Source organism: Acomys minous (genome assembly GCF_964271855.1).
Source record: "Acomys minous genome assembly, chromosome: 16".
NCBI lineage: Eukaryota > Metazoa > Chordata > Mammalia > Rodentia > Muridae > Acomys > Acomys minous.
In genome coordinates, this window is record NC_140498.1 from 13,009,179 (window position 1) to 13,018,159 (window position 8,981).

Here is an 8,981-nt window from a genome sequence, read left to right on the forward strand (position 1 = left end):
GTCAGATTACTGGGACAATAAATGCAAAGAAATTGCAATTTCCACAGGAATCCTATGCTTGGAGAAGGCAAACGCTATGCTTCGTGCTGGCCTGAAGGAGTGCTTGTGTCCCCGGAAGATATTTCATACAGTTCTAACAATTGTCCGGCCACTCTGCAGGGGAGACCAGAATCACCACAGGATGGGTGAGTGATGGGCAGAACCACACCTTGACCGGGGCTGCCTAGCTCTGCATGCCTCTTGCTTGCCCTCTCAAAAGCTAACCGTCATGCCAGGACGCTGAGGATGGACTGGGCATCACTGGGCCTCCGGTGCTCTTCACAGTGTGACCACACTGAATAACTTTTCTGTCTTTGCTATATCACCGGCACTTACCTTTTCCTCTGGCTAACTGAGAACAGACTGCCAAGCCTGGTTTGTCAGAAGGGACAGAAGCTAGGTCAGCTAGAATACTATGATTATATCAGAAAAATAAAGAAATACTAGTCTGCATAGGAAATAAACAGAACTACCCTGGGATCTCAGGTAGGCTCCTGAACAAGCCTTTGAAGGTGAAAGTCTGTGTGATCAGGGTAAACACAACGAAGTGTGACTCTCTCAGAGAAGGTCAGACCTATGTGTCTCAGCGTCATACTTCCTTTTAACCCTCAGGCTGAAAAGTCTAAATATTCTGATAAAACCCAAGTCCACCTCCTCGTGACTCATCCTAAAATTCCTTTCTTTGTGAAAGCCAAGGCTCTGTTTTTACCTGGCCTGAGATTCCTAAAAGATGAAGGTAACCACGCCCTCTCACCCCCCCCCAAAACACACATAGCTGTCAGTGTCACTGTAGATATGTGTCTTAGTCCCTGCCTGTGCTGACAAGAGTGACCCAGACAAGAACCTGTCACTGTAATTGATTGAATAAGCGGAATGAGTTAATTGACGATGAAGCTGTAATATATAAATGCAGGTTTATTGGAAGCGGCACTGGAGGGGTAGGAGAAAGGGGAGCGCGCACTGGGGGTGCGTGGAAGGGGAGGAGAGAGGGCAGGAAGGTGGGGGAAAGGACAAGGGCAGCAAAGGTGGTAAAGGTGGGGGAGGGAGCGGCAAAATGTCTGGTTTATATAGCGAGTCACTGGGAGAGGGGAAGCCCCGCCCTTAGAGAGAGGGCAGGGCATGCCAGCCACGCCCTGCAGCAGGACCTTACACACAAGGGAGCTGCGGGCATCGGGACTCTCTTAGGAAAGCTGGATGAGTTGCTGGCACTCCTTAATTATGTGACCTGTAGACTATAGTCTATTGAAAGGGTTAGCTAGCCTGACTCCATCTTAGGTCTGTCCTCCACGTTAGACTACAGGTCTTCAGTTCTGGGAAAAAACCGTAAAAACCAGCAGACCAAAGAGACCACCCATTAGCCAAGGACAGACAGATGTTCTCAGTCCCAAGACAGATTGCTGTTGCTGACTCCAAGCGTTGCTGAGACCCTGGTCCTAATCACATCCTGGCGACTCCCGCCTTTTTAAAAATGAGTCTATCTGGTGCTGGCCAGTCCAGATAAGACTGCCCTCCCCTTCCCGCACAGGCTTTTCTGCTTTTTGCTTTAAAAGAAACCGCCCCCGCCCCCCCCGCCGCCGCTCCCCCTCCCCCCGCCCCCCCCCCCCCCCGCCCTTCCTCAGGCCTGTGGCCTGAGCGTATTCCTAGTTTGCTAGAAGCTCATGATATATCTAGACTGCGGTGCTTTCTTTGTTATTTGCGCGTCCCTCAGACTTAAACCTGTGAGGGAACGGAGGCTGTGAAGGACAGCAGGATTCCACAGACAACAGCCATCAGTGAGAAGCGGCACCGTCGCTGACAGGTCCCTACAGTGCCTAAGCTCTCATTTCCTTAGGATAAGGTGGCAGTGATTTCTGGCCTCGTTTTTGTTTTTTTAAATATTATTTATTTATTGGAGGACACACACACAGAGATCAGAGGACAGTTTGTGGGTGCCGGCAATGAAGTCAGGCATTAATCCGTTGGAGGCAAGCAACTTGACTTACTTGCTGAGCTTGTCACCTCAGCTTCCGCCAGGTGGCAGCATTGGCTTTCTATACGCAACACTCTTCTGTTAAAGCCCCTCCTAGGCTTCTGAGTCTAAATACTTCCATTCCAGTTCTTTTTGGTATGATTAATTGAAATAAAAATTATTTCCCACTTGGGAATGGCGAGATGCCCCAGTGGTTAAAGAGCACTTACAGAACAGAACCAGGTTCTGTTCCCAGCACCCACAGGGCTCACAACTGTTCCTAACTCTATTTCTGGGGTGTCTGGCACCCTCTTCTGGCCTCTGCTGGTACTGCATGAATGTGGTACATGGCTATACATGCAGGCATAGTACTCGCACATATAATATAAAATAAATAAACCTAAAAAAATTTTAAATTATTTGCCACCAAATCCCATTAGGCAGCTAGTAAGTAACAACTGGCTGGTGCTTGTATTTAGTATCCCATCAAAGTATGGCACACCTGTCCTCACACCTGCTCTCACGCTCCGTATCCAGCAGCCGACCCAAGTTGAAAATTCAGGTGAGTGAACAATTATGTATCGTGTCCTTGTAGTTGGTTCAAGCCAGATCCCATCTGTTTGTTAAGGACAGAAAGGCCTTCTTATCTGGGCCCAGCTGTTCATCATTGCTGTGCCTGGGTTATCTAACTATAGTAAAGGGTTCTGTGGAATACCAGGTTGAGACCTCTAAGGAGAAGTATACCCAGCCAGTACGCCTTCCATCTCGGCCTTCCATCTCAGACTGAGACCTGCAGATCTGTTTTCTTCAGTCACCGGCTCCTCCTCAGAACCAATGGGGAACAGAAGAATGAATTTATAAAGCTTCTGGATTAAATACGAGGCTTGGGGATTTTTTTTTCCCCCAGACATGGAATTGACTCCACACATACACACACACACACACACACACACACACACACACACACACACACACACACACACACACATGCCTCAGTCACCTTTCCTGTGAGTATAGGAGACCTGTAAGGCGGGTGTTACAGCTGCTGCTGTTGCTGGAGCTGAGGCCTGGGCTTGGTTCTTCTCTCAGTGCATCTTGTTCCTAGAGCCCATGAGGCCTAAATGCGGGACTGGACACCAGCGTGACAGCGGGAATCCCCTCATGGTGGTGTTGCAATGACAACAATCGCCACGGAAGGTTCCTGGCTTGAACTCTTACCCGAGAGAAACAACCTGGCAGCCATGGAGCCCCTCCACTGTGGTGCCCTGCCGCCCATCCTCCAGATCACCTCAGGAGCGGGTGTGGAGAGACAATGACGCTCACGGGCGGCCATAGTTATTGTCCATTTTGTGAAATAAAAGCACGGCTTGAATGGGTTAAATTCTTGGACATGGGGCTCTGTAAGACCCTGGGACCGAGAATGACTCAGAGGAAGCCTACCTTCATTTGTGGAGGTAACTTGGAACTTGTTATGGAGTCAGGCGGTGACCTTGAACTTTGATTTCCTCCCTTCACCTCCCAAGTGCTGGAAGTAGAAATTTATCCCCCCTGCTTCTCCGGGCTTCCTGTAAGCGCTCCAGCAGCTGAGCTGCACCCCCAGCCCACCTGTAACCTCTGAGGGCTGAAAGGCAGTTTCCCACCGGTGGGAGGGATAAGGTTTAGAAACGAAGGGCTGTTTCAAAGTTACACAATCAATTAGCTGAGCCGGCGGGGGGGGGGGGGGGGGGCTGTCCATTCAGTCTACACAGGCTCTAGTTTTATTCTGTGGCTGAGCTAAAACACTCTGACCAAAAGCACCTCAAAGAGGAAAGGATCTTCTGGCTTATTCTGGAAGTCACAGTCAATCGCTGTGAGAAGTCGGGGCAGGAATTCAAGTAGGAACCTGGTGTAAAAACCACCAAGGGAAGCCGCTCCACTGGCTCACTCACACAGCCTCAGGCTTAGCTGCTTCCGTCCGTCCGTATACAGCCCAGAACTCCTTGTCCAAGGAACGGTCCTGCCCACAGTAGGCTGGGTCCTCCTGAACCAATTACAAACAAGACAATCCCTCATGATGTGCCCACAGGCTAATCTGCCCTAGTCAATTCCTCAGTCAAGACCCTAGCCTCAGATGACTTCAGGCTGTGTCAAATAGACAATTACAGCTAAGCAGGACAAGTCGTGTTTCTTAAACACTTTGTTGCTTTGAAGAGTAAATGACATATTTCCCAGCTGCTGTTGCCTCCGCCACCAGCTACACAGGAGTGTGGGGTTGCTCTTTCCTTGTTCTCCTTATCTTCCCTGGCTGTTGCAAGTTATCGCAGCCAAGCCTATTATTTAGAAGACGGATCAAAGCAACACTTCAGGAAGAGGGGCTTACCTTTCTTCTGTACTCTTCCTTTGCTCAAGCGTAGCCCAAGAAGTTTCCAATTAGAGGGGCTGCTGAGAGAGGCACCTGTGTTCCTTGCTCCTTGGACACACAGCCATGCATGACCATCGAGGGCAGTGTGTGACACCCGGCTCGTTGGTGAGGAGCTGGGCAGTGTAGCATCACAGTGGATACTTCCCAGTATTCCTAGCTTTATCTTGGAGGAAAAGCTGCATTCCCTGGAATTCCCTGGATTTCCCTGGAAGCTGCTGGGGTTAGGGTGGTGGTGGGGAGGATTCTCCTCTGCTTCTCATGTTGGACTTTTGGCAATAGAACCACAGTCTGTGACGAGGCAAGCCTTTCCGCATCTTGGGCTAGGAGCAGATTCTGCTGGGGTTTTGGCTTCAGTGCTGAGCCCATCATGGGAATCACAGTAGTTAGGCCAGACTCAAACAAACACTGAGAATCCATCACAAATAGGAAAGCCTGGCAGGGATTTACCACACATGGAAGTTTTCTCACAAACAAAATGACATCAAACCTGAGAAATAATGAAGCTTTGCCCCTAAGAACTACACACACACACACCCACACACACACACACACACACACACACACACAGTGCTGTGATCACAGGTCAGCTTTTCTGTTTACCCAGAATCTTTTGGCAGGGATGGAATAGGGGAATGTCAAGTCAAAGGTTGGGGGTTAAGAGCAGAGAACCAATGTGATTCCACAAAAGGCTTTAGATGCGGACTTTGGAAATATAAAACCCCAAAACCCGCTGAAGACAGTGTTGAGCGGTGGTCATGAAGAGACATTTTGTTTATATCAATAAAACACCTACAGCATGAAAACAGGACTAGCAAGATGGCGCAGTGAGTGGGCAAGCCTCTTGACTTGGATTTCCAGTCCGGGACCTTCCTGGTTAAAGGAGAGAATCAACTCCTAAAAGTTGTCCCCCGACCTTTACACACACACACACACACATATATATTGTGAAACATCTTGGCCTGCCCTCACACACTAAGTCAACGTAATAAGAAAAAAAAATTAAAAACCAACAAGTGGAATAAAGTTCTAAGAAAATTCTAAGAAAAGCCTCCTACTTGGTGCCAAGGTGCAGGTCGGTGGGGGCTTTTTCTTCCCTGTTTTCCCAGCTACACAGTTCTCTTCCTGTAGCATTGGTCATCTTTCCATCCTGGGGACTAAGTCACTTAGCACTGATAAAGAAGAAACAGCAGAGGCTCGGGGCTCACTGGGCCCTCTGCAGCCCAGCAGCTCCTCTCCTCAGGGCAGGCAGGAAACAGCAGAGAGATTCGGCCGCCTGCTCCTTTCTTCTTTCTTAGTCCTGTTCATCTGTCTGGGGCACTGAGCCACATTCAGGGTGGGTCTCCCCCTCAGTTAGCCCTCCGCAAACAGCCTTACTGAGGAGCCCTCTGAGGTGTCCCTTGGTCTCCTGGGTGACTCCGAACCTCGCCACGCTGACAGCGAAGATGAGTGAGCATGCTCTCTGTTTTATTGATTCCGGGATCAACCATGGGACGGGGCAGTTGGGTGACATCCAGTATTCAGCTCATTCATGAAGCAGACGGGTTGGGAGCTTACACAGGCTTATAGAAGCCCAGAAGATGCGAATCAGCAGAGAGCTGCAGGCTAGAGCAGATCCAGTACTGCCAATGCTACCCAAGGCCTTGCATGCAGTGACATCTAAGCAAGGCATGCCTGGGCCTCCCATACCTTTGAAATTAAAATAGGGACATGTGTGGGGACAAGAGAGCATAGATGTTTAAGCCCTTTATAAGGTTGCTACCCACAGTCACTCTCCTCCAGTGTTAGAAGTGCCTAGGAGGCACCTGCTGTCCCCTTACCTCACTGTGAGGACACATTTCACGATGTACAGGATAGAACCATTGCCATTTTAGAGACAACCATCAGACCTGCATCTTAACATGGGAAAGTCCACTTTAACCACGAGGAAGAAATTTTAAAAACACACGCTATCCTCGAGACTACCAAATCCCAGAACTCTTCAAGAATTCGATAACATGCCTGCTTTTCCCTCTGCCACAAGGCAGCCTGAACTTTCCCCCCAAATCACGATGGGACATTTTCCTCAGCCTCTTTCACCCTCATTAAAATGTTTGCCTGGGAGCTTGCTTTCTGCCTCAGTTTTCACTGCCGTCCTCACCACGACAGCTTCCCTCTGGCCTGTCTGGAACCAGACCTTCCTTCCCCTGTCCCTCTGCGGCCCAGCAGCAGCCTCCTGAGCGCCCCCTTCACCTCCTTGTTCCTGAGGGTGTAGATGAGAGGGTTGAGCAGAGGGGTGACAATGTTGTAGAAGAGGGTGAGGAACTTGCCCTGGTCCTGAGAGGAGCTGTTCCCCGGCTGCATGTACATGTAGATGATATTTCCGTAGAAAAGCGAGACCACGGTGAGGTGCGAGCCGCAGGTGTTGAAGGCCTTTTGCCGCCCTGCCGCGGAGCGGATTCGCAGCACCGCTCCCACTATGTAGCCATAGGAAACCAAGATGAACACCAGGGGCGACAGAACGATGCCTATCGCCAGGACAAAGACGGTGCCTTCCACTGCTGCGGTGTTGACACAGGCCATCCTGATGAGGGCCGGCATCTCGCAGAGGAAGTGGTCCACCCTGCGGCGCCCGCAGCGGGGTAAGCTGAGGGTCACCGGAGACATGGCCAAGGAATTGGCGACCCCACAGCTCCAAGCCACCGAGACCAGAGCCACGCAGAGCCTGGGGCTCATGACCACCATGTAGTGCAGGGGCTTGCAGACAGCCACATAGCGGTCATAGGCCATGACGGCCAGCAGGAGGCACTCTACACCGCCCAGGCCCAGGAACAGGACCAGCTGCAGAGCACAGCCCACATAGCTGATGGTCTTGTCCTGCCCACTGAGGTTGTAGAGCAGCTGTGGGATGGAGCTACTGGTGAAGCTGAGGTCTAGGAAGGACAGGTGTGTGAGGAAGAAGTACATGGGGGTGTGCAGGTGCGGGTCCAGCCTCGACACCAGGATGATGGTGCTGTTGCCCAGCAGGGTCAGGAGGTAGGCGGGCAGGATGACTGCGAAGAGGACCCTCTCCAGCTGGGGCCGGTCAGAGAAGCCTACCAGGATGAAGCTGCTGAAAGTGCTGTCGTTGGCTGCGTCCATCTCTACTGTACCTAAGGAGGACATTGATACTGACAGTGATCAGAGTGGACAGTGCTCCTGTCACTTACTACTCATTTAGTTACAACAAAGGCTATAGATAATACTGACAGACAAGGAAGCCAAGTCATGTGTGTGGCAAGGCATTTGTCATGGGGAGAAACAGGACCGAGTTGGTTCTGAAGCCAGCAGTCGCTCAGTGTGTCACCCTCATTCACTCTAGTCCTGACTCTAATTCCATGACATAAGAGACACACGCTATGCTGTGGCCCAGCTTTTGCTGCCTTTGAGACCCATGATCTCAAGCTCCCGTCCAAAGGCAAAGAACATAAAATACAGCCGCAAATAACCAACCAGTAGTGTTTGAAGATGCCCGACACAGATGACTGGACACTTGGACACCACCCGTCTGAACTCAGCTGGGTTCACTGACACACAGATATTTTTTAGAATAAATATGCTGGATCTTTTTTCTAAAGATTTTTGATAATTTGATAATTCAAGGACAGAATGGTGTTACCTGGAAATATCTTTTAAAAATTTAAGTTGGGTATGTTATAAATGTACAAAACTATATGTAGACATTATGTACTTTATAATCTACTGCAAAATTATAAAGAAATCTACTAGAAACAATTAAAGCTTGTCAAAATTGACAGGAACAGAGACCACCTAGAGTATTGTGTCCGGCAGAGAGGAACCTAAACAGATGTGGCTGTGAAGCATTGTGCCATATCAGCGTCAGGCGAACTGTGGTCCACGGCTCCACTCCAGGGGTTCTCAGTAGTCCTTGCTGCTATCGCTGTGAGCTGAGGGGCTCAGAAAATCCACCCCAACACCACTTGTCTCTAGTTCAACACCTAACCATCACCCAGTTCAACACCTAACCATCACCCAGTATTGTGTGGCATCTGAAAGTTACTCTGAGATTCTCATACATTTTTCCACTCTGCAATGCAGAGACACTCAAAATATTGTCTAGAGAGCTGTCACCGTCATCTGCATGTCTCTGGACAGCCGCAGGCTACCGTAGTTATTTTAGATGGGAGCCGAATGCTTTACCCAGATTTTCAACACTGCAGGTGGTGGGCACCCTTAACCCTTAACCTTAATTATTTATTTGGGATGCCTTTCATTCCAAAGACACATTCTGTCCTTTGGATTATTATTTTTGGTGAATTTTGGATTTCTGGATAGAAAAATGGCGTAGGAGACAGTAGGTTATCAGTGAAAACGCATGCTCGTAAAACCTCTTTCTGGGCATGTTGCTTAAGCAGCTAATGTGTTTGTTTTTCCTCCAAGGTGCATATGGGAAATATGGCTTCAAGAAAGGTTGACTGCAAAGTAAGGTTTTTAAATTACTCTGTGTGTGTGTGTGTGTGTGTGTGTGTGTGTGTGTGTGTGTGTGTGTGTGTGTGTGAACTCACCTTTGGAGGTCAGAGGACAGCTTTCAGGAATCAGTTTTCCCCTTCCATCACG

General features: G+C 49.5%; 1 protein-coding gene across 1 annotated transcript; it reads right to left on the bottom strand.

Annotated features, from left to right (window-relative positions):
- Positions 1 to 6,521: 6,521 nt before the first annotated feature.
- Positions 6,522 to 7,505, bottom strand: LOC311586063 (olfactory receptor 2W3-like; the record flags this gene model as incomplete). Its single annotated transcript, XM_084761876.1, has 1 exon — positions 6,522 to 7,505. One exon carries the CDS (start codon positions 7,503 to 7,505, stop codon positions 6,522 to 6,524), a length of 984 nt encoding a protein of 327 aa, XP_084618002.1.
- Positions 7,506 to 8,981: the final 1,476 nt, after the last annotated feature.